This window comes from Sarcophilus harrisii, chromosome 2 (genome assembly GCF_902635505.1).
Source record: "Sarcophilus harrisii chromosome 2, mSarHar1.11, whole genome shotgun sequence".
Taxonomy (NCBI): domain Eukaryota; kingdom Metazoa; phylum Chordata; class Mammalia; order Dasyuromorphia; family Dasyuridae; genus Sarcophilus; species Sarcophilus harrisii.
The window spans coordinates 505,654,603-505,680,765 of record NC_045427.1 but is presented as its reverse complement, the minus strand read 5'-3'; the positions used below and the strand labels follow the sequence as shown (position 1 = coordinate 505,680,765).

Below are 26,163 nucleotides of genomic sequence, written 5' to 3'. Positions count from 1 at the left end.
AGTAAACCGAGTTTAAAATATGTACATTTAGTAGAACCAAATTTTATTTTAAATTGGATGGAAAATAGTTTCTCAAAGTCATATTTGAAGACTTCTCAGGCTTCAAAAATATTTTAATGTGTCAAGAACCTAGAGTTGTGTTGTTTATAATCCTGAATTATTAAAGTAGCTAATTTGGAAGCCTAGAACTATAATTCTGAAAATTATAGTTCATTAATCGAAACAAAGCAGGATTCTCCTTGAAAACCACTATTAGCAAAATGAGTAATATCTTAATTATCTAGATATTCCTGTCAGTTTGGCCTTCTTTCTATCTCTTTAGCCGGACTTGTCTGGGATTTTTACAACCCACTTTGCAGATCTCTAAATCCAATTTACTATTGTCATTCTACTATACCAAAACCTGACCTCACCTAAGATTGAGCTCATTGATTAGCAATTAATTGTCCTCATCCAAAGTCATAAACATTTAACATATTGCAATAGATGTTTGCTTAACTCCCATGGACTCCTCATCCAATTTGAACGTTTAAACAAATGATGTACTTAAAGTATACTGCCCTCATTAAGAAGCCTTTTAAAGAGCAAAGATTATTTTTAGCTTTCAAAGTTTGTCACTATAAAACCTAAATTAACAATTAATTGTAATTCTGTTTTATAGTATAATTAATTAAAATCTCTTGTCATTGAGCAGTTTTCTTATAGGATTTATAAAAGGCATATATAGAGAAGTCTATCTCAGGTTTGACCTGTGCCTATCAATAAATTCCTGAATAAAAGAACAGGGAGCCTTTCATTCATTCCACAAGCATTCATTAACTGCCTACTATGTGCCAAGCAACTGTGTTAGGTACTCAAAATAAAAATGCCAAGAGTTAAACAAATTCTATTTATAAAAAACATACATTCTAAAGAGGAAACAACTACTTATATATAAATATATTAGATTAAATATAAAGAGAATACAAAGGACTTTAAATACAAGGTAGTTTGGGAAAGAGGGTCACTAGCAATTGGAAGGATCAGGAAAGGCTTCTTATAGATAGGATGGTCATTTGAACTGCTCTGTCGCTTTCAAATGTTGTATTTGTACTTAAAAAAAAAAAAAGACTTTTTTTATAATTGCTTGGGTTAGGGGGCACCCATAGGGTAGCAAAAGTCTACTACATAAAGAAGTGTATTTATACAAAATGAATGAGCACTTTGATCTTATCTGATATATGCTGTTTTCTGATTTACCAATATGTGCTGTATTCATAATTCCAAGAATTTCTCTTCATTCCACCTGAAATTCTTAACTATTAGAAATTCACTTAGGTTAATCAAATATCCTTGGATATCTCTCTCCCCTACCATCCTCCAAGATTCAACTCAAAAGTATTGTCCACTTGAAGGGGCCTTTTAATGATTCTTCCCATTACTAGTGTCTCCTACCTGCATATCACTATGTATTTATTTTGTATATCTTGTATTTACTTATAGATGAACATGTTATATACTTCCCAGTAGAACTGAAACTTTTTGAAGACAGGGGCTATATAATTTTTGTGTTTTTATTATCTCCAAAGTCTAGCACAATATTTGGAATAAAATAAGTTGTTAAAAAATATTTGTTCATTAGTTGTTCATTAGCTGCTTATCTTAAGAACCATAATGGCCCAAAAGGACCTTTCCTGGTGCTCAGTTCCAGAGGATAAATTGGGGTATGGGGGTGGGGAAGTCCTAACCATCTGACTTACTTAGAGTAATCACTCAGATAAAAGAAGGATGAGTCAGATATTATAGTCTTACTGCCTTATTGGTCATGTTTAGAGGAGGTTTGAAAGAGTAAAATAGCATGAAACAATCAATTGGAAATTTAAGGTTCCATAATAGGGATTAGGGGGTGGCGTGGGATATTTACCCAGAAAACCATGTTAACATTATCTGTGTTCTAATATATTTTTATTTTGTTAACTACTTCCCAACTATATTTTAATTTCATTCAGCTGTACTCTAAAGAGTTATGTTGCAAGAAGGACCTTCATATTTGATACCTCTTCCTCAGAAGGATCTCTGATTTGCCATTAATTTTGATTAACAAAACACTTTGAAATTTGTAACAGATATTTTGTTACTTAATTTGGATAATTTCCCATTTAATATGCTATTTAATAATATATGACAGATGGTTCCTATTTAAAGAAGCCCTATTTTTTCATGTGACCCTGAGAAAAAGTAAGCTGATGAACAATTGTTGTTGCAAAGAGAATGTGGGATTTAGGGTCAATTCAAACCTTGACTCTAATTTTTTCAACCTGTTTGATCTCAAGCACATCTCTTATTGTCATTGGGCCTCAATTCGGCATCTGTAAAGTAAAAGGGTTGGATTAAATGTCCTTTAGAGTTACTTCCAGCTCTAAATCTATGATCTATGATGTTAAGTTGTGTGACTTGTCCCTAAGTTGCTGACAGAGAAAGGATTACTTCTGAAAGGCAGTTGAGTGTCAGGTTGTTACTTAGGCCATAGAGTGGTTTGTCCCCAAAGAGTCACCTAGTAGAAAAGAAAGCAAATTTTCCTCATGATGTGCCCTGATCCACTGCTCAGGCTGAGCTTCAGTAAACTGCTAAAAGGAATAAATTCAAAGGTGAATGGGACCTGTAAGTGTGATTGCTGGGAGAATGTGTGTTCCTTTATCTGCGAGAGTATTCTGGCTTCCACAGAAAAAGATATGACATTAATAGGGTGACTGGGCTTGAATCTTAGCTTTGATCATTGTAAATAATACAGTGATTCTAATCCTTTCATGGATGTGGCTGAGATAGCATCATTTCATTTTTTTTTTTTTCTGAATTAAATAAAGGATTTAGGGAACACTGATTCATGAGCAAAAGGTGACCTTTATAATTCTGAAATATGAAATCTTTCTATCATTATTTAAGGTGGTCATATGTTGGCAACACCCTTTCCATTTCAAGAGTTTCTGTGTGATTTTCCTGATTTTTAGTTTAATTTTTATATTGTCAGTTTTTTATTTAATACAGAAGGTAGCTTTCTTTGATACCTAAAGTCATTCTTTAAGTGATTTCATAGGATCCTAGAATTTGAGCTGAAGGGACCTTGGAGTTTCTAATCCCTCCCTCTATCTGCATTTTATAGATGATGTAATGGAACAAAGGGGTTAAATGACTTATTCCAGGTTGCACAAGTAGTAAGAGTCAGAGGTGGAATTTAAACTCTCCATCTAGGGCTCTTTCCATGTACTGTGGTTGCCTCTATCAGAAACAATTATAGTAGAATTACCTAGAAAATTATAGTGTTGTAGATTTTATCTGAAGATTTGAATGGGAAAGTGGCTCTTAAAATAGAAAAATAGTGAGTCTTATTGAATCTTATTTAGGCTTTTCTTCTTACCTTCTAATGTTTTCTTTTGATATTTGTCATTCAAGTCATTATGTTAACATAAAGATGGGTTTGTATTTTTTACTTTGCTTTGCAAGTGTTAAAATATAAACTTTTATCAAATTGTGACATATATAATAACATATGACTTCCATTGATTGACATATCCAAAAAACAGTGTAGAATAGTGGGTATACACTACATAGTATTTCCAATCCCTCTGTTTTTGTCTGCTTGCATTTTTGATTTTCTTCACAGGTTAATTGTACAATATTTCAAAGTCCGATTCTTCTTGTGCAGCAAAATAACTGTTTGGACATGTATACATAGATTGTATTTAACATATACTTTAACATATTTAACATGTCTACTTGCCATCTGGGGGTGCGGGTTGGGGGAAGGAGGGGAACAATTGGAATAAAAGGTTTTGCAATTGTCAATGCTGAAAAATTACCCATGCATATATCTTGTAAATAAAAAGCTATTTAAAAAAAAAAAAAAAAAGAATAGTGGCTATAAAGCTGCCTCTGGAGCCAAGAAAACCCAGATTCAAGACTGAAATATGAGTCATACTGGCTTTGTGACTTTGGTAAAATGACAGACAACTCAGACAATTCTCTAAGTACTTTAAGTTGCAGAGAAGTGCCGTTCTACATTGTCAAGAGTTCCTCATTGGCAGCTGAAGACATGGCTATAATCACAGATCAACTACAAATAAGAAAATGGCATAGTCATACTTAATGAGCAGGCACAGAGACTGATTTTTCTTAATATTGCAGAAATATGGATGTAAATCTCTCACCAAAAAATTTCTAATAATATCTAGCATTTACATGAGTACTTTCAGGTTTGAAGAATGATAAAAACAGTATTTCATTAAGAATGTATGCAAAGTTTTTGTTTTTCTTCCCGGGTTATTTTTACCTTCTGAATCCAAGTCTCCCTGTGCAACAAGAAAACTGTTTGGTACTGCACATATATGTTGTATCTAGGATATACTACAACATATTCAACATATATAGGACTGCTTGCCATCTAGGGGAGGGGATGGAGGGTGGGAGGGAATAATCGAAACAGAAGTGAGTGCAAGGGATAATGTTGTAAAAAAATTACTCTGGCATGGGTTATGTCAATAAAGTTATTATAATAATAAAAAAATAATATATATTGAATTACTTGTCATCTAGGGGAGGAGTGGAGGTAAGGGAGAGAGAAAAATTAGGAACACAAGGTTTAGTGAGGGTGAATCGTTGAAAATTATGTATGCATGTATTTTGAAAATAAAAAAGCTTTAAATAATAAATTATTTATATATTTTATATATAATATATAATAAAAATAAATAAAAATAATAATAAATTAAATTTGATTGAGAAAAAAAAGAATGTTTGCAAAAACATACATTAGAATCTGATTGTTAAGATATGCTATAGGTCAAACTAAGCTATCTTAAATCTGACTCTGTGAAGTAAAAACAAGATACTTAACACTGATGTTAATCATGTTATATATTAATGATGAGGACTAAGAAAAGAGTTCTGATATTTGATATTAATAATAATAGTTAGCATTTATATAGTACTTATTCTGTGCTAAAAGCTTTATAATGATTATCTCACTTGGTCCTCACAAAAATCCTAACTATAAATGCAACAGTTATCCCTATTTTGTAGATGAGGAAACAGGCAAATGGAGGTTAAATGACTTATTTGGGATCACACAGCTAGAAAATTTCTGAGGCTAGATTTAAACTCAAGACTTCCTGGTGCCTGGTCTGGTGCTTTAGCGATAGCAGCAGCATTATGTAAAATAATAATGTTTTAATTGATTAGGACCAGATTTAATTATTTAACAAACTTTATGTTACCAATTATAGATATCAGCTAAAGAGCTTCTCTTTGGTCATACGTCTTCTGTAACATGTTTGGCGAAAGCAAGAGAATTTGAAAAACAACCATATGTCGTTAGTGCTGCTGAGAATGGGTAAGTAATTATCCGTTTCTTTTGTTGTTTTGCTAATAATAGTTTATATTTTATTGTGCTTTAAAATTTACCTAGTAACTTTTCTGCTTCATGATTTTGTGTGTCATCCTTGCACAGGGGCCATGCTAATCTACTCTTTGTCGTTCCAATTATTGTGTATGTGCTGCCGAAGCAAGCACCACAGTAATTTTTCTATAGATGAGAATTTTTCCTTTGTGATAATAATAACATGATATTAAAATTATAAAATCATAGAGCCAGAAGGGACTTAAGAGATCACTTAATCCTATCTCCTCATTTTACAGAAGAGGAAACTGATGCAAAAAGAAAAAAAATTACTTGTGGAAAGTGAAACATTTAGTGACCCAATCAAGGTTAGAAACCAGGTCTTTTGGCTCCCAGTCCAGCACAATTTCCAATATGTAATGGTATACTCAGACATTTTCAAGGATTAGAAAACTCATGGTAAAATAGAGATGAGGTGTGTGTCCTGTTTAAAATGATTAACAGAATACTCTTAATTCTCCTGGAGGTTTGGAGGATTTTCCAGGCTAGTGTGGATCTAGAGGAGGGTTCTCAATATTGACTATAGGTTTCATAGGTATTTTTCCACCCTCAGTGGGCTAAGATGAATGTAAAAATTCAGTAGGTATTAGGCTCAAAATTTTGTTTTATAGCTAATCTATATTAGTATCTGCTTTCAACTGTTTTTAGCTTAAAATTCCCCCTTATATGAAGTTTTACCTGTTCATCATCTCTTTAGATTTCAGTGGTTACTTATAATCTGGTAATTGCTTTCCAGTTATCTGTCAAGAATATTTTTCCACTTCTCAAACTGATCTCTTACAGCATGCTGTGTGTGCTGTTGTTTGCCATGGACTAATATTGCCCTGACCTTTGGCTCTGGCATTTTTGGGTCCTTACCTGGCATTCTACTTATAAAATTCCCTTTTCTACCCACCATCAGTGAGCCATATGCCTGCTTCTGATGTTTTGTTATTGTACCATAGCTTTGCCATTAGCCCCTTTTCTTTGCCTCTACATGGAAGTATTACTTTGTGGCATTAGCAATATCTCTGCTTTTTACCACATATTATATTGCTAAGAAAAATGCATACTCTTTGGTGAATCCCACTGTATTGTACCTTCATCAAACCACATCTGGCATATTAGTGTTCAATCTTAGAGTCACATTTTTAGACGCTTATTTATTTTTAATTTATGGAACAAAGTTAGCATTTCTGTAACATTATATTAAAATGATGTCACATTTTAAGAAGGATATTGACAAAATATTAGTATTCAAAAGGAAAATAATTAGGATAGTAAAGGGTCTTTAGACCATGCCTTTCAAACATCTATTGAAAGAAGTGTGGGAATTTTTAGTAAGGGTAAAAGAATGTTTGTTTGTTTGTGGAGTTGAATGCAATAGTTCTTTTCACAGACTGAAGAGCTGACACTCAGAATTGGGATTAGATTTATTTGGATCCAAAGGGCAGCAGTTAATGAAAATTCCAGAAAAGTAGATTTAAGCTCAGTGTAAAGAAAAAAAATTCCTAAGAATTAGGTTTATCCTCCAGTAGAATGGACTGTTGAAGCAGGTAGTGGGAAAACTTGCTCAAAACCTTCAGATTCATTTAACTGCTTTTGTCAACATATGTGGACAGATATCTAGATAGGTATTGGGCTAGATGGCCCCTGACGTACTTCATAACCCAGATCATGTGATGGACAGTTCTTTTCTCTTCTGGATTAGGAGTAGTACTAATTCCTGCGTGGCTCTAGATGTAATTGTGATCCTTAGATAGTGCCAGCTTCTTTAACCAACCCAAGTTTGACAGGTGTAAATAACAGTAGGACTGTCAGCATCCATTCTATCACTTTTTTTTTTTTTTTTTGCTGAGGCAATTGGGGTTAAGTGACTTGCCCAGGGTCACACAGCTAGGAAGTGGTAAGTGTCTGTCTGAGGTCAAATTTGAACTCAACTCCTCCTGACTTCAGGGCTGATGCTCTATCCACTGCTCCACCTAGCTGCCCCTATTCCATCACTTTTAAGATGGTTCTGGTACTCCATTAAAGATAGAATAACATTAATACCTTTTTGCCATTTTAAAAAGCTTTATGTTTTCTGTATCTTATTTTCAATATTTATATTCATTTCCCTCCTCTTTCTTTTTCCTTTTCTTTTTTTCTTCTTTTTCTCATTTTCTCCATTTCTCTTATCAACTGTTCCCTACCTCTATCTTTTGGAAAATACAGAAATCTTATATCACCTAAGAATACTAGAAACAAATTACCACATTGGTCATACCTGGTAGTTGGGTTTTTTTGTTGTTTTTGTTTTTGTATTCTTCATATTAGTCTACCATCCCTCTGTCAAGACATGTTCGGGGTCTTTTCCAGTTCTCTGCAAACATTTAATTAATCTGAATTCTTAAGTCTTTGGAAAATGTTTATTTTATAATATTTATTTCATAAATTGTTCTTCAGGTTTTGTTTAGTTCACCCTGTATCAATTTACACAGGTCTTTCAATGATTCTTTGAAAACATCTTTATCTTCATTTCTTATAGCAAGATAGTATTTCATTACCATCCATTTTAAAGGCATTTTTCCAACTTGTTAATGAGTATTGAATTCTTGCAAGAAAAAAGTTACATTAATTATTTGACCAACTAATTTTTCAATGGTGACTTAGAAAATCTTTTCCAGAGAAACATTTCTTATAAAAAAGAAGTAAATTATTCATTTTTATTGGGAGACACACTCTTTAAGGCAAAAGAATTCATTTGTGAATTTATTTTCCTAGGACAACACAGACTCCCCATAGTTTTATGCCTTTTTAGTTATAGGAAGGCCATTGAATGTTATTTACAATATAGATTCTTGATGCCTTTATTACTTGCTTGATACCTTATTTCTCAGTACCTAGCATACAAGTAGAGGCAGGGTAGGCACATCTCTATCCTGGGGTGCTGTCTTCATATTTTTTTCCCACCAGCTTGTGGGTGATCTTTGAGATGTATGAGTGCAAAGCATTCATCATGAAACCTTGGAAGGCCATAGTGTAAAGAGCAATGAGATTCTTGTTCTGAAGCAGGAGCAAATTCCACATCTTTTGATTTTTTTCCGCCCCAAAATTTTAGCCAAGTCCTCTGGGTATTGATAATGGCAAAATTGGACACTACCTCCATGGGGCAATTTTGCTATATACAAAGCAAGGATAATGATATCAAACATGGAAATTATCCTAGTGTGGTGAGGGTTAAATGAAATCTTAGATTGCTAGCTGAAAGGGACCTTAAGTGGCTGTCTTTAGTGTCATCGCCTCATTTTACAGAGGAGAAAATTGGGTCCTAGAGAGATAAAGGAACCTACCTAGGGTCATACAGGTAGGTAATAATAGAGCTGGGAATTGAACTAATGTCCTCTGATTCCAAATGCGGCACACTTTCCACATTTGATGGAGAAGGATTTTTTAAAAGCTGAAAACATGTTCAGTGTGGAATCTTATAAGAGGAATGCTATGTGTTTCAGGGAGCAGCTGCTTACTTTGCTTCATTTGTTATTATTGTTGTTGCTGAGTCCTTTTAAAATCATGGCTGACTCTTTATGATCCCATCTCAGGTTTTCTTATGTAAGATACTTGGGCTTCTAATTTTCTTTCTACAGATGAGGAAACTGAGGCAAACAAGGTTAAATGATTCATCCAGGATCAATCAGCTAGTAAGTTTCTGGGTCTGGATTTCAATTCATGAGAATGAATCTTCTGATTCTAAACTCAGTGTTTTATATCCACTATCCCACCTGATTGTTATAATGAATTTGCTTCATTATAGGTTTTCGTTTCTTAGTGCTGATGCCAGATTGTTCCCATGAGACATTCACTGAGTATTTTTGAACTCTGATCACAGAGAAGCTAGAAAAGCAACTTTTTCTCTCCCACCAATTCCACTCTATCTCCATTTCCTTGCCTCCTTTCCTTTCTTTGCTGAAATATAAAATATAAGGTTTATGTGGTGGTGTTGTTCACTTGGGAAATGTTGGATTTTATTTCTTAGAGATATAAGAGGTTTTAGACTATGTCAGGTCAATCTTTGGCAAAGGTATTTGCCTGGGGAAAAGAAGAGACTGCAATGCAATATTGAGAGTATCCTTCTTGTTAAGAGGTGAACAATTTCTCCAGTTCCCCTGTAACATGCCAAGCTATGTGTGTTAAACAAATTATTTATTTCTGTTGTTTTTTCTTCTCCTCTAAGACATCTTTGGGAGGCAGAGAGTCATTGTTTGGTTTGTGAAATCTTTGTGAGTTTTATTCCAGAGTTAAAGTACAAATATGTATCAGTACTTCAAAGGAAGGGTTCATGGACTGCTGTCCCCATGATAGTCCATCACCTGATGGTCCTTCTCTTTGGGTAAAGAACATCTCTATATGGCATCTCCCTTTTTCCAAGTGTGCTTTGGATTAGAAATATATTTTTGTTCCCAAGTACTGTACTTAGACCCTTTCTAGCTTAGTCATATCTCTCGGGTAGTATAGAATGGGAATCTAGTTTCACCATCAAATTGGAATAAGCCCTCAGTAAAACTCAGCAGGTATGGTAATATTACTTTATTTTGTTTTGATGGTTAAGAAGTGATAGATAATTGGATATTTTTGGTAGAAGGTAGATTAATAGACAATAAGACCCTTTAGGTTTTTTGTTTTGTTTTGGCAACTTTGGATACATTGGGATTTGCTATAATCATTAATAGGCCCAAGCATCTTTCAATTTTTGCTGGGTTCAGTTCAATAGCTGTTTATAAAAAGCATGATATAAGTGGAAAGAGTTTTGGCTCTCGAGTCAGAAGACTTGACTTTAAATTTAAACTCTGAATTTTGGAACCTATGTGATTGTTAACAAGTCACTTCACTTCTCGGTATAAAATGAAGAGGCCAGGGGCAGTTATATGACACAGTGGATAGAGCACCAGTCCTGAAATCAGGAGGATCTGAGTTCAAATCCGGCCTCAAGCAATTAAAATTTCCTAGTGATGTGAGCCTGGGTAAGTTACTTAACTCCAATTGCCTCACAGAATAAATAAATATACAAACAAAATAACTTGAAGAGGTTCTAGGTGCCCTGTAAGGGCTGCTTTAGCTTCATAGCAATGATTTTCTATTATGCAAATTTACATATGGAAAATTTTAATTCTGAGAAAGAAGGGGATGGGGGAAGCAAACTTACTGTTATGTACAATTTCTTATTGTTCATGTAATATAGTTTTTTCATTGTAGTATTTTTTATCTACTTAGTATTATTCTTGGATTTTAATAGTATCGTACAAATCTTGTAAAGGTTTTTTGTTTTGTTTTTTCCTTGCTTGAGAATTTTATCTTTATACAGATCAAAGAACTTAAATCTGTGGCCAGAAAACATTGACAGTGAAATCAGAGGATAGGGTTCAAATTCTGTTTTTGATGCTTACAGCCTGAAGGACTTAGGGACAAATCAGTTAGTCTCCCTGGGCTTCAATTTCTTCATCTTTAAGATGATTCATTTTATTAGATATTCTCTGAGGTCCTTTTCCCTTTTAATAGTGATTACTAAAAATCTTTTTTCATGTATGAAAAAAAAAAACAACTTGAGAAGTAATATGGTATGTTGAAAAGAGAGTTTAGAATCAGAAAGCCTATATTTAGATCCCATGAATTTATTTCAATTTTATTTTCAATAGTATTTTCTTTTTCCAATTATATGTAAAGATAATTTCAACATTCATTTTTGTAAGATTTTGAATTCCAAACTTGTTTTTTTCCCTCCCTTATCTTCTCACTCTCCAAGACAATTAAATTATCTAGTATAGATTATACATGTGTAATTAATTTAAAAATATTTCCATATTAGTCATTTTGTGAAAGAAAAAAATCAGAACAAAAGGAAAAAAAACAAGAGGGGGGAAAAGCAAACAACAAAATAAATACAAATAGTATGCTTCCATCCATATTCAGTGTCCACAGTTCTTCCTCTGGTTGTGAATGCCATTTTCTATCCCAAGTCTATTGAATTGCCTTGGATTGCATCCCACTTCTGATATTTATTATGTAAATTATTTTAAGCAAATTACTTGATCTCTTTAGACCTCAGTTACCTCATCTGTAAGAGGGATGGGTTAGGGATGGATCAAAGTTTCTTAATCTGTTTTTCTTCCAATTGTTTTAGAAGTTTGGTAAAGCCTATGGAATTCTAGCACATTTCAGGAAAATGTTCTTTAAAGCACAAAATAAAACACATAGGATTTCAAAAATGGAATCAACCATATTGAAATAAGGATATAATTTGTATTCTTATTAAATAAATAAAATAAATCCTGTCTAAGATCATGGATCTCCTGGAATCGCTCCATAGAACTTTGAAGGTCTCTTCTAACTCCAGAATTGTGTAATCCTATGAACTTGTGGGCAGTATTAATACACAGATGTATTTTCAGTTATATCTGTTTTGTAACTGTGTAAACTAGATAAAATTTATTTAAATATTTAATATAGAGGTAATTTCTATGTACAATTGTATAAGCAATGCAAAACGTTTGGTTTAAATGCCTACATCACAGAGGTAATTTCATTAGCATCTGCTATAGGTATGACTGTGTAAACCTGATAAAATAGTCTTGCTTAAATATTAATCTACATGGATTATTTTAGGATGGGTTGACATTTTAGCTTGGATTTGTAGAGATGATGAGTTTAGACTGACAGGCCTCTAGGTGGCACTGTTTATTCTTAACAGAAGCATCTCTTAGCTCAGTTGTGAGAGAGCCCAGTAGAGCAGCACAAGATGCATTTATGCTTCTGAGAAGGTGCAGGTTAAGCTCAGTGAAATGAGCCATTTTCAGGAGGATGCTGCTGCAAGGAATGATCATTCTGGTGTCACTCTGAAGGAGCCATAATGGCCATCCCTGCACAATTTGTCGTGGACCAGGTTTGGCCTGAAAGTAAGGTTGCTGCCTGGCAGCAGGGTGTAATTACCAAAACAAAAAGAAACAGATACTGTGTGTCATCCCCTGCTAATGACCACAACGTTTTCTTGCCCAGTAATCTGTAACAAAAAGCCACATAAACGATCAGCCTGCACTTAAATGTAGCACTAAAGAAAAACTTGGTGGCACGAAATTATTCCAGCCAATTGAGTGGAAATGATAGAGAATAATACGAAGTTATCTCTGGCAGGGAGATGTGTGTTTGGAATGTCACCAGTGGCCAGTGCATTGAGTCTACAACCCTCCCTTATAGACACACAGCCATCTGTGTAAGTACATCTTACATCTGCTTCTTATGGGATATTTCAGGCTTTTACAACTTGGAATCACTGGGGTGCAGGCATTTTAAGGGATTTTACTTAAGGGATTTCCTCTCACCCTTTCACAAATATAATTTGTCCTAAGGATAAAAAGGGGAAGCTTTTACTATGTAAAGGTTGCATTTGTCATAATTCGGTATTGCAATTTCTTTTTGAAAAAATGTTGTTCAAGCAATCAATTTTAGTTTCACTTTAGTTTCTTAAAAATATACATCTCCTAAATACATGAATCCAAATATATTGTTTATTCTATATCATATCCATTACCTCTCCATCAGGTGGCAGGTTGCACAGTCCCCTGGCATAGTGATTGATCATTACTAAATACACATATCTTGATAGACCTATACCCACATTTTTCATATAGAATATTTTGTAATTTTTTTTTTTTTTTTTTTTTTTAAGATCGTGCTTACCTTTTCTTTGGCATTTGCAAAAGATAAGGCCCTCATTTTCATCACTTATATGACTTGCACGAATAATTCCAACATATTCTTTAATTTGATTATTTGATCATCTCTGATCATAAATGTGCATAGGTGGAAGGTATCTTGCCAAGGCTAGAATGTACTATTAAGAAAATTAATCATCAAGAATCGAAATTAATAGAAATAGAATTGTCGTTAATAGAAATAATTCAAAAATGCAATTACTGCAAAAATTACTTTGTTAAAAAATTACTATGTTTAATACATAGGAGAATTGGAAGTTGTCTTCATTAAAAAAATGTTACAAGGAAGAGACTTGAATTAATCAAAGTGTCTTACTTCTTGCAATTAAGAATTTTTCCCCCTACAGTGTTAAGTTTTCATATCAGGAAAAAATAAGCTTGTGATTGATGTGAAAACTTGACAACTTAGAACTATCAAATTATAGAATTTTAAAACTAGAGTGGAACAAATTCCTCATTTTATAGGTGAGAAGTTGAAGCACTGAGGTAAATTCACCATAAATCCTATCTCCTACCTCAGACATGTATACAATCACATGCAATCCCCTCTTTTTCTCTCTCTCTGTCTACATCTCTCTCTCCCTTTTTCTTTCTCTCTCTCTTTCTTTCTTTCTCTCTCATACCACACACACACACACACACACACACACACACACACACACCACACACATACACATTTACTTTTTCCTTCAATTGCATTAACTTAAAATTGGATTCTGTTTGGACAGTACTATCACTGCGCCTTCCGAATGACAGGAGATGGCTGGCTTTTGTGTTGTGGAGAATATCAAGATATCCTCATTATTGATGCCAAGACCTTGGCAGTTCTTCACACTTTTACGTCCTCTCAATCTCCTGATTGGATCACCTGCATGTGCATTGTTCATTCCATGAGGATTCAAGGTATATGTTTGGTACAGCCATGAAGTAACCCTGGGCAGTGTAGACACATTATCACTCAAGTGTCTTAATTGGTTGCATAGGGAAATATGCAGGGTATTTGATAAATTCAGATCATGTCTTAATCAAGAGTGTTTGCTTGTGTTACCTGGTCAAGGAGCAGCTGCTTATGTGAGATTGACTCCTTTATAATGGGAAGGACAAAGTAATTGTGAAAAGGCTAAAGAAAGATTGGGACAGCTAAATGAATGGCCCAAGACACTGTGAAGAGATTGCATTGTAGATACAGTCAGAAAGTCTGGCTTTTGTGAACCAGTTCTGCTTGAGACATTTCAGTAAAGGCTAATAAGTATTTATTTTAAAAGACTAGTTTTATTTTTTACTTTACTTTTTTCCTGAGAGTATGGTGATGAAAGGACAGTTTAAGAATTAAATTTGATATGTATTATATGATACAAAAACACAGCAGTCTCTATACAGAGGAAGGGAGTCTGCTAATGACAAGGACGTTAGATCTGAAATTTTTTTTATGCAAATACTCAAAAGGTTTATCGTTTCTTTTTAAATAAGAAGTTGTATGTGTGTTTAACTGATACAGTTTTCCAGTATATAACCTATAAATAAATAACCTTCTTGTGACTGAATTGTTCAATGGTCAGCTCATATATTTTTTATTTTGGTTGTTTTAACAGAGGATTCTCTCCTGGTGGTATCTGTAACTGGGGATCTCAAAGTATGGGATCTGTCCTCTTCTATAAGTAGCATCCAGGTCAGTTTTGTGGAATAATGGTTATCATCTAAGAATTAGACATTGGGAGTATGGAATGGCTAAGAATTTGTGAAACTTTTTACTGATTCTCCTTTTCTTGGTAGTTTGTTAAATGGTGTGCATATAGACAAAAGAGATAGGGATGGAGGAGAAGGTCCTAGAAAGTACTCTAGAGAAGATTTAGCCCTACATTTTGGAATAATCATTTACATATTTAGTAGTGCTGATGGATTTGGTGTGGATAGAGAATATTTTATAGTAACCTTGAATCTTCCCTCTTCTTTTATTGATTACTTTTGGGTTTTCCATTTTCATGGTAATTTCCTGATAAACTCACCACTCCTTATAACCAGTTAAGTAAAACCAAGTCACAAAGCAACAAAGTTGACACCATATGTTACTATCTGCAACTGTAGGTCTCCACATTCTTTATCTCACACTGGGGGCAATTCTCACAGTCTTTTGAAGGAATTTTTTTTTTCCATTATTGAAGAATGTCTCTGGCTTTTAGCATGAGAGGACATGATGATACACATTTATTTCTGAAGCTACTTCATTGAAACTGTATATTAGTGGTGTGATATTCTAACACCTCAGTGAGAACATTAGACTGCTTATGCAAAAGGATAACTATTAGCTAAAGGATTTGTTCTAAAAGGGCAGCCAGGTGACATAGTAGAGTGTCAGGTCTAGAGTTTGGAAGATTCATCTTCTGGAGTTCTCAGGGTCCAAATACTTACTAGCTATGTGACTTTGGACAAATCACTGAACTCTGTTTGCCTCAGTTTCCTCATCTGTAAAATGAGCTGGAGAAAAAAATAATAAACCACTCCAGTATCTTTGTCAAGGAAACCACGAAAAGGCTTCTGGAGAGTTGGAATGATTGAACAACAATTTGTTCTAAAAGTTCACTTTCATTCTTAATCTTTCCAATGTACTTTTAATCCAGTGTTGTACTTAATACCAGTGCCTTTCTGCTGTTGATTATCTACAATTTATATTGTCTGTACCCTGTTTGTAAACAGTTGTTTGAAGGTTATCCTCTCTAATAGACTGTAAATTTTTTCAGAGAAAGAAATGTATTTTTGCTTCTTTGATTCCCCTGTATTCAGCATGGTGCCTAGTATACAATAAATGCTTATTGACTGATTCATCCTGGGAATTTAGAATCTAGCTTGGTCCTTCCTGGTTGTGAAAGGTTCCAAAAATACTGAGGACAAAAAATATCATAACCATCAATCAACAAAAAAATTATTAAAGGCTTATGATGTGCCAGGCAGAGCGTTGGGTACTAGGGATATAAAGCCAAAGAGTGATATAGTTCCTATTCACCAAGAGCTTACATTCTAATAAGAGAGACAGCAAATACATATGAAAACACATACAACATAAATATAAAGTGAATAAATACTGACATATATAAAGTAGTTAAATATAAGTTAGTTTTGGAGGAAAAGCACTAGTAATTTGGGAGATTAGGAAAAAAATTTCATATGCAGAATCGTACTTGAGTTGTGTTTTAAAGGAATCTTCTTTCAATGAGAAAGAGTTATGAAAAGAATCCATCAGTTACTTGGGATGGTCAGTGCAAAGACACAATAAAGAGACAGTATTCTTTGAGTGATGAAGAGAAAGACTGGATGACAGTGCAAGAGGGAAAGTAATGCCTACTGAAATTGTAAAAATATGTTCAAGACAAGTTGTGAAGAGTTTAAAAGTTAAACAGAGGAATTTATATTTGAAGAATTACTTATTGAATGATTATTACATGTAAGGCACTTTGGGACATGTGACGATAACACTCAATTTCTTTTTCAAGCAACTTTATATCAGGCTTTATGTTCAAATAGGATTATAAAATAATTTTGATGTCATAATAAGATAATCTGGTAAAAATATCTTAGAAACATTTGATTATATTCATTAACCTAAGGCATTAGGAGTTAGTACTAACATTTATGTCCATTTCTTATAAAGGAAAAGAAAGATATTTATGAAAAAGAATCCAAATCTCTGGACTCACCAAATTGCCGGACGATAAGATTTTGTACCTACACGGAAAGACTTCTGTTGGTGGTATTTTCCAAATGTTGGAAGGTAGCATGTAAACACAGTGATTTTCTTTACTTTCATGATAGTTACATTGAAAAGTAGACTACAATTTAAATATGGCAGAAACCCTTTGGAATATTAATCTGGGGCTCTGGACAAACCCCCTCTTTCTACTTTGCATCAGATTTTTGTTTTTGTTGTTTATTTATTTTACTACAGCTAGTTTCTGTGCTTTGTGGGATGGTGTTTGATTTATAATATGTCTGTAGAAACTCATGTTATATCAAGGAGCTACAGTGTTTGTACATGAGATTTTGTTAAAATGATACCTCTGAGAATGTAAAGTAATATTGTCATGTTTTTCTCTTGAAATAATTTATCTTTTTAGGGGCTTCTACTTTTCACTGTCTGTTACATTAGCATCGTTTTTTCCTTATAAATGCACTGAGTATAAGATCACTGAGCTCCCAACTTGTCCTGAGAGAAAAGTAGAAGTGTCACCTTTGACAATACTCTTTTCATTTCAATATATTATATAATTTAATCTATTTTAAAAAATTATTTGGCTGGTAGAAAGCCTTCCTGAAAAAAGATCATGAATTAATCAAATCTATTAAATGATTACTATCAAGGAAAGATAATAACTGAATGCCTACATTGGTCCATATTTGTATTAAGTTGTTCTTGGTATGTCTATAAGGATAAAATATGTACACTTGAGACTTGTCCATAGGTTGACTTATAATTGCATTGATGGAATTGAGTACACATTACTTACTGTTAATGGGAAGCATGGATTTTCTTTTTTAGGTTTATGATTACTGTGACTTTTCTCTCCTGCTCACTCAAGTCAGTAAAAGCAGGGAGTTCTTTGCTGGTGGAGAGGTACTTGCTGCTCACCGAATCATCATCTGGACAGAAGATGGTCACAGTTATATCTATCAGCTGCTGAACAGGTGGGCTCAGATGGGGACAGCACACATAATGTTCAGGTAGAAAATGAACTTTGGGAGGTTTATTATAGGGAAGTCCCTGCATGTTGCCCATGATCAAAAACCAGAACAAAACCACTTTGGCACTTGAAGACTTATCCTAAGCTTGGTAGACTTCAGCCTTTGTATGAAACAGCAGGGGATGGAGGAATGAGATTAGCCATGTAGAACTTGTACAGCTGGTGCCGGGTTTTCAAAAAGAAGTCACTTGTAATTATTAACCTAACAGTTTCTAACAGAGTTTAGAAACTTGAATGGTAAATCCTGGACTTTAAAAAAAATTGAGGGGAATGATACAAATACACTACAAATAAACAGACCCACATTTAAAAGAAACAAAAACTTTATTCTTTTCTTTTTTCTTTTTTTACCCAGTGGACTGTCAAAAAGTTTATACCCTGCTGATGGAAGAGTACTTAAAGAAACCATGTATCCTCATATTCTTTGCTCTACTTTTGTAAAAGAAAATAAGGTAATGGCTAGAAAAGAGAAAAAAAAAAAGAATAATTTCTTAAAGTACTTTTATTCATTTTTAGATAAGTAGCTGATTTTGTCTATTTCAAAAATTAAATATTATATAAACTTTAATTCAAAACGTCAAAAAAACCTTACTCTGCTACTACTACTTTTAAATGGTTTAGGTTTTCTACAAATTTGCCATAAAATTAATTTTCATTAGACATATTTTAAGTCTATTTGATTCTCCTAATTACTAGCAGTAAACTTGGTAGTTTTACCATTATTATTATTAGTAGTAGTAGTAACAAAAATGATAGCAATAATTACTTATCTTTATGTAACACTTTAAAATTTTCAAAGCATTTTCCATATATTATAACAACCTTTTGGAATAGTAAATAGTTATGATTATATCCATTTTATATATGACAGAACTGAGGTTTATCTGTAATCATACAAGTGATGTCAGAAGTTAGATTTGAATAAGTATTCCTGATCGCAAGTCTAGCACTGTATTAATACTAACTTACATTTATATAGTGTATTCTATGAACCATGCGCTGTGCTTTACAATTACTATCTGATCCTTACCACAATCCTGGGAAGTAGGTGCTGTTATTATCTCTGTTTAATAGATCAGGAAATTGAAGTAAATGTGTTAAATCAGGACTTAAACCTTTCTACTTGTGACCCCATTTTGCCTGTGAAAGTTTTCATGATCCTTGGTAGGCATTAAAAATGTATATAAACCAAACACTTAAAATCCTAGAGAAATTTATTTTAAAATAATTTATTTAGTATAAATAGAATTTTATCATTCATTAAAGGCAAAAACGAATTTGCATACTAATGAGATGGATGCGCTTGTTTATTTTTATATAAAGAATAAAATTTTGGCAGAATATTTGATGACTTTTAATGTTGCTGAATTTTTGAGACTCCTACATTCAGTTATACAACCAACCAGAGTTTAAGTATTAAATGATTGTCCTTGGTAACACAACAATGAAGAAGTTGAGGCTGGATTTGTACTCATTTTTTCCTAACTCTAGGCCTGATGCTCTAGTCACTGAGCTATCTAGCTGCTATAGAATAATTATACCAAATGATGCACTTACTTTCTGATTTCCTGAAGAATGTACAAAAATAAACAGTTCCTTGTCAAAAAAACTTATATTCTAAAAAATCAGTAATACAAAATATTTCATTGATGTAGATAAAAAAATGTCATCAGAGTCTGACATTTCTTGGGTTGATGGTATTGAATTATATCCATTAAGTCCCCAGTTTGGCCCTCAGTTTTTAAGTTTAGAGACCTTAATTTTATCAGTCCACCTAGACTCTGAGAGCAACTGATGCATGCTACTACTAAATATAAAAAAACTCCTAGTAAGCATGAATGCCAATTTATTCGATGACAGTGACAAATAGAATTGATGAACAGACCAGATGTTTGTATTGCTATTTAGCACATTTTCTTCCCAATAGGGAAGTCTACTTAAACAACCAAATTGAAATTGAAAGATTCACTGGTAAGTACCAAGCCATGATAAGCAGGCACAATAATTTCTACTCTATAGATTTGCCAAGTGGACCAGATACTCATCTAACCTGGTCAAGTCAGGACACCTCCCCGCCCTTATATGATGTTGGATAAACACTTGACTCTTTACTTTCTAATTCTCTTTTTTCCCCACCATTCACCAGTTATAAAAAATATTATCACAATATTCCTCATGCTAGACATGTTTCCCAACTTAAAATTTTATTTTAGTTACATTTTACATCTGTACACTTCTTTCTATGGAATTATCTTAAGCTCTTTGCTGAAATTCGTGGAACCTTAAAAAAAAAAAAAAAACTTTCATTCAGTAAGTTGCTTTTGTAGATAACTAACTTTATTCATAATGTGATTGTTCTTTTTACCATCTCACTCTTCTGCTCTCAGCTGCTTTTACTCTTATTGAATTTTAGAGAGTGACATTTCTACTTTCGGGTACCATATTTGCAGTCTTCAGTCTTATATGTACTAAGTATAATTTTATAATAATTTTCAAGCTTTCTTAAGATATCGAACTTGGTCATCAGTTAAACATCAGAATACTTACTGTGAGAAAAAAATCAAATGTTTTTCAGTGATTGATATGATAACTGATAGTGCAAGTTGCTATTTACTGTTTGATGGCATGCTTAGTAAGTCAATTATAGAGAAGTCAGACAATTGCTTCCTTTCATACTTATTTGTGAAGTTTTATAAATACTTTATAAATAGGTAATGACAGCTAAAAATTAGAAAATGAAGGAATATTTCAATTAAGATATGGCACTGATGATGATTTTTAAATTATTTGGATCAACAGAATGCTGTTTCTTATTCTATTTGGAAAAAAGCCCTCACAGGATTTTCATTCTATAATTTGCCTAAGGCATTATTTAATTGCTGCTTTTAACATCTTTCTACCTTTTAGTAACTAAAATGTTCAGTGTAAAAAGAATGACTTCAGTGTTGTGCAGTTAAAATGTACTGAGAGTTCAGAATTTTATTATTATGTTCATTATTTGATATTCTCATCTTTCAAAAAAACAAAAAAACCTTTCAGAAAATAAGTCAGTAGGTACCTCCTTCTCCTTTTACACACCAGTTACACACTAATCTCCACAAGTACTCTAAAACAAGGTAGAAATCTTCTGAAAGTGAAGTTTTGATGCAATTAGTTTTCTGTTGATCATTTTTCAATACTTAACCATACTTCTATGATACCAAATGTCCCATGAAATTATATTTCATATTACTTTTGGACACATGATATAATCAACATTCTATTATTTGCATATATAAGAAGCAGCTATGAGTTATCCTTTTATTTATTTCAGGCTTTATCTTTTTGTTTTGTTTATATTGAAAATGTTTGTTTATGTTTATTTAAGGATGTCAAGTTTGACATAACTAAGTTCCCCTGGTAGTATGCTTTCTCTTTGGTCATTGGACAAGGATCTCACATTTGAAGTACCTACAATTAATGGTTATAATAAAAATGGTGACTTAGAGTTCTGTTCCTTTGGAGGGCATTCTGCTACTGTCATTTGAAAAGCAGAAGATGGTTATGTAGAATTGAGGGCCATTGACTTGACCTCATGGAACAGACAGTTTGTTGCCAGTTTATAATCAAAGCTTTTTCTCGTTCTTTGCTAATCCATCTTTTAGTAACCTAAATAAAGTCATCTTCACACTGTGAAGCATTGGAGTAGGACTTTGTGGAGGTCACAAATACCAAGATGAAAATTAAATCATGACCCTATTTTCTCCTGACACATTTCCTGCCGTCTCATTTTCATTTTTTCTAAAAATTCTCTCTCAAGAGAAAAAAATAAGATTCAGAAAGACCATATAGTATAGTAAAATTAACCTTGAGTTTGTCATGCAAAGGTAGATATAGATCTTGCAGCAAATGCAGTAAAATGAGAATACTAGACTGAATAATTTCTAAGATTTTTAATAGCTCCATATTTGTGATTTGGTGATTTAAGAATCTCATGCCATCATGTATTTTTTTATGCCATCAAACTCTCTTCTGTATAATATCAATTGAGTATACTTGGCTCCTGTCCTAGTGTTGGAAGAAAGAAATCAACAGCACTGCGATGATTGAAAAATGTGGTAGCTTTTCAAAGAATGAAAAGAAAACAAGGAAAAAAACATTTTTTTTATTGAAAAAATTGCAGTTGCATACAAATTGAGAGACAAAATAAAATAATTAAATTTATTGACAGAATAAATCTTACAATTTTTTCTATTTGCTTTCTTTCTTTCTTTTTCTGAGGCAATTAGGGTTAAGTTTGCCCAGAGTCACACAGCTAGGAAATGTTAAGTGTCTGAGACCAGACTTGAATTCAGGTTCTCCTGACTGCAAGGCTGGTGCTCTGTCCACTGCACCACCTAACTGTCCCAATTTTTTTCTATTCAAAAAAAAAAAACCTTTTAACATGTAAATGGCGTTTTTCTATAGTCACTTAAATGACTTTACAGTGAGTTCATAATTTTGATAATTTTTTGTTATTCATCATGAAGCTTTCATCACATTGTTACATTAAGTGTAGTTTTAACATCAGTCCATTTTTCCAAGTCTAGTCTTGAGTTTATATAGCTCACCACTGTTTTTTTCAGGGAAAAAGTGTTTTCATTAATATTTTTTTGTTTTTTATATCACCTACAATTCCATCTGTATGTATCTCTTCAGGAATACCATTCCTTGTTTAAAAAAAAAATTAGAATAAGAGTAGGGCTGATAATGAGGAAAGGGAAAAATCATCAAATCAGTCAGCACATTAAAAAAATATATATCATTTTACCCTCCCCACTTTGATAAAGAATATACATTAGAGAAATTCCCAGTCCCTTAAACCTTATTTTTTTCCTTCTAAAAAAATTAACCTTTTGGCACGTGTTGAATAATAAAAAGTTGTGTAATAGTATTTCTCTCTATTTGGGAATTACTATAATTCTGGAATAATTTTGCTTCTCAATATATTATTATATTTATCATAATTCATCTTTCTTTTAATGAAGATAAAACTTCCAGACATGGAAAGTAAAAAAAAAAAAAAAAAAGGTTCCAAAACATTTTTGGGGACACATGTTTTCTGGTCTCATGAAAAAGCCTAGATCTTAGAGATTTAACAGGTTCTTCTGCCAAAATTTTTGTCTGGGATGTTAAAGCAAGGTCTTTGTGTTATCTTGCTCTTTTCCTCCCTTTATAGAGCAATATTTAATCATGTTTAAAATATTGTCCTTTCATTCTTTCAACTTTAAAAAGTTTATATCTTACTGTAGCATTATCAGTAACAATCCCTTCAGCTGCCAGGCTCCTCTGAAGGTCTTTGCTTATTTTCTAAGGATTAATTGGGCTATTCTGCAATAATAAGTTTTCACTTATTGTTGTTTTTTGTTTTCAAGCATATCTTCTTTTTATTCCAGTTCTTTGTAGTTTGATTATAGACTTGCTGGATCCTTGAAATGCTTGCTTGACTTACCCACATCAATGTCCAAAATATCTCTAACACTCATTGAAGTATTCTTTTTAAGAATTATAACTTTTCCATTTTTCCCTGAAGCAATATCAATTCTTGAAAATCATAGAATTAAAAAAAAAAAACAAGACAGGGCAATAAAACATGCATGAAAATCAGCAATCACTTGGTAGAGAACTAATTTAATTTGGGGAAACCACATCAATATAAATTTTATCTGTTCTAGGCCAGATAATCTGATTCAACTTTAGAATAAGTAGAACCCAAAACTTATAGGATTATTGCTATTGCTATCACAAAATGAAACCATATCAAAATTATTTTTTGTCCTAAGCAATTCTCATGACATAATGCTTTATATTTTCAAATGAACTAGATCTCTCATCAGTTTGGTAACTTGCTAAAAGATCCCAGATTATAGTTCTCATAGTTTCAGCACCTAGCATGTGGTAGATACTCAATAAATGCTTAATGACCAATTCAGTGATAGATACATAGATTGCAGAATTTTGTCTGTCTCTCTAGATTCTCATCCTACCTACATTTTTTCAAAACTACATTCTCTTTTTCAAGACAATTATATCTATTATCTAGGCAATTTATATATATGTGTGTGTGTGTGTGTCTATGTGTGTATATATATATATATATATATGTTTGTTATATATATAGCTGACAAATATAAATCTGAGTTTGAAAGAATCATGTTGACTCATTTTCTGATTTTTGCTCTTAAAAAAGAATCCATTTTTATAATCAACTTAAAGTTTCCTAAATTATTATTTTTACTTGGTTGCAGGATTTAATGAAGATAATTTGTTTGAGTGGAAAGAACAAAGGATAGGGTTTGGGAGCCTTTGGTTTTAGTTGAATCTACTAAAGCACTGCCTTTTTCTGGATTCACATTATATGAAGTGAATCAGATGAGTCCAATCTAGTTTATTAATTAGTCTGTAGTAGAAGTTATGGATGTATGTAAAGCAAACACAAGTCAGAATGGTGAATGAACCAGGGAATCTGATAACCAGGACTCAGCGAGCATATTTGTTCAAAATGATAACAGTTGAGATCATTACAAGATCCTGAAGTGTTCTCTGAATCATCAAAGAAAGATTATGTTGGGTTATAAAATTAACTGATTTAGTTTATCTTTTCAATTTTTTTCAAGTTGGCGTCAGAAAAAGTCATCTTTCATGGAAGCTCATTTGATATGGAGGGTCACTCAACCTAAGCCTCTGAACCTTCATTAGACAGACACTGTGTTTAGAATATTTGATCTTTTATGTTTAGGATATTTCCTTTCCTTTTGAGAATATTGAGAAGTAGCTATTGCCTGAATCTTTTTGCATGGTACTTCCATTGAAGCTGGTCACATCCTTGTTTCTGGTACAGTAAAGGTTAGACATTTCAAGAAAGTGAGGTATTTATGGAAGAAAGCTAATGAGTGTATTAACCTTCCTCATTCATCACAACCATGGCAGTCACCAGTTGCCAGTCTTTGCCTTTCTCCGGTGTGCAAAATTTTGAATTTTTTTTCTGATACAGAGCTATCCATTTGTTATGGGCTATCTCAATGAAAGAAAGGAACCGTTTTATAAAGTCCTCTTCTCAGGAGAAATGTCTGGAAGAATCACTTTGTGGCATATCCCTGATGTCCCAGTGTCAAAGTTTGATGGTTCCCCTAAAGGTAAGAAAGGTTATTTCATTCGCCAAACATGTGCTTTGTCTGTTTTTAAAACTGGGAAAAATTTCTGGATCTTTCTTCCTGATTCTGCAAGTGAGAAGACAAGGTCAGGGAGTAATATAGTGTCGAGGGAGAGAGCGATTTAGCTTATCCAAGCTTGGCGGGGCATGGTATAATAGATCAGTTGTTATAGCACTGAATTTGGAATTAGGAAGACCTGTGTTCAAATCCTATCTCATCTGTATGACCTTAGTCAAGCCATTTATATCTCTGAATCTCAGCTTCCTTAATTGTAAATTAAAGTGCTTGGACTTCATGAGCTTTAAGGTCCCTTTATCTCCATATTGATAATCTTAGGTTATCTTAAGAGTCCTAACCTATTTTAAAGCGTTTAAAAAGGCAGTTAAGACATAGGAAAAAAAGTCCCAGTTTTGGCATCAGAGGAGTTTGGTTCAAATGCAGGTTAGCATTTAGCAAATCACTTCAAATCTGGGCCTTAGTTTCCTTAAGTAGGGATGTTAGACCAGATGATAGCTTGGGTCCCTCTTCCAACTCTGAATTTATGATATGTGTATATGAAGACCTTAAAGTTTCCTGGGGTTATTTCAAGTCTTATTTAAATCTCCAGTAGTTGCTGAAGTATACTCAGTATTCAGGATGCAAAATGATGAGAGGCCAGAAAGTCATTGAATATGATCTAGCCATACACACTACACAGTGTCTGTGATAGCTACTAAATCTCACCCCATTTTGAAATATTCAAATATTTCATCATTTTTCGGACTGAAATTTTTCATGTAGCAACCTAATACCATCTCAGAAGATTTTAGAGTGAGAAGAAGCCTGCCTTCATCTAATCTAATCTTATTTGATAAAGAAATTGCCACCGACATTTAAACCTAGGGCTTTTTTATTCTATGACTCTATCTTTTCTTCTTCTCATCTTTGATTATATTAAGCTAAAAGCACCCCATGATGTTCCTCCTACTATCTCAGGCATCTTTGGTTGCTCGATTCTAGGATGGATCTCATTGGTCTATCCTGATCAAGCCCTTCAGGATTATGGTGTCTAGCATCTGATCACTGAAGACATTGGGTTATTAAAAAAAAATTATAATTAACTA

General features: G+C 33.2%; 1 protein-coding gene and 1 non-coding gene across 3 annotated transcripts in view; one reads left to right on the top strand and one right to left on the bottom strand.

Moving 5' to 3' along the window:
* WDR72 (WD repeat domain 72) overlaps positions 1 to 26,163 on the top strand; it is a 270,383-nt gene that overhangs the window by 35,202 nt on the left and 209,018 nt on the right. For both annotated transcript variants that reach the window (XM_031955230.1, XM_031955231.1), the window contains exons 4-11: positions 5,259 to 5,365; positions 12,575 to 12,653; positions 13,884 to 14,058; positions 14,748 to 14,824; positions 16,802 to 16,921; positions 17,687 to 17,832; positions 18,244 to 18,340; positions 24,901 to 25,042. In XM_031955230.1, coding sequence (XP_031811090.1) covers positions 5,259 to 5,365; positions 12,575 to 12,653; positions 13,884 to 14,058; positions 14,748 to 14,824; positions 16,802 to 16,921; positions 17,687 to 17,832; positions 18,244 to 18,340; positions 24,901 to 25,042 — 943 coding nt within the window. The remainder of the gene's footprint in view (positions 1 to 5,258; positions 5,366 to 12,574; positions 12,654 to 13,883; positions 14,059 to 14,747; positions 14,825 to 16,801; positions 16,922 to 17,686; positions 17,833 to 18,243; positions 18,341 to 24,900; positions 25,043 to 26,163) is intronic.
* On the bottom strand, positions 5,438 to 5,544 carry LOC111719937. The gene has a single exon (XR_002769858.1). It is a non-coding gene; the product is annotated as a U6 spliceosomal RNA (small nuclear RNA).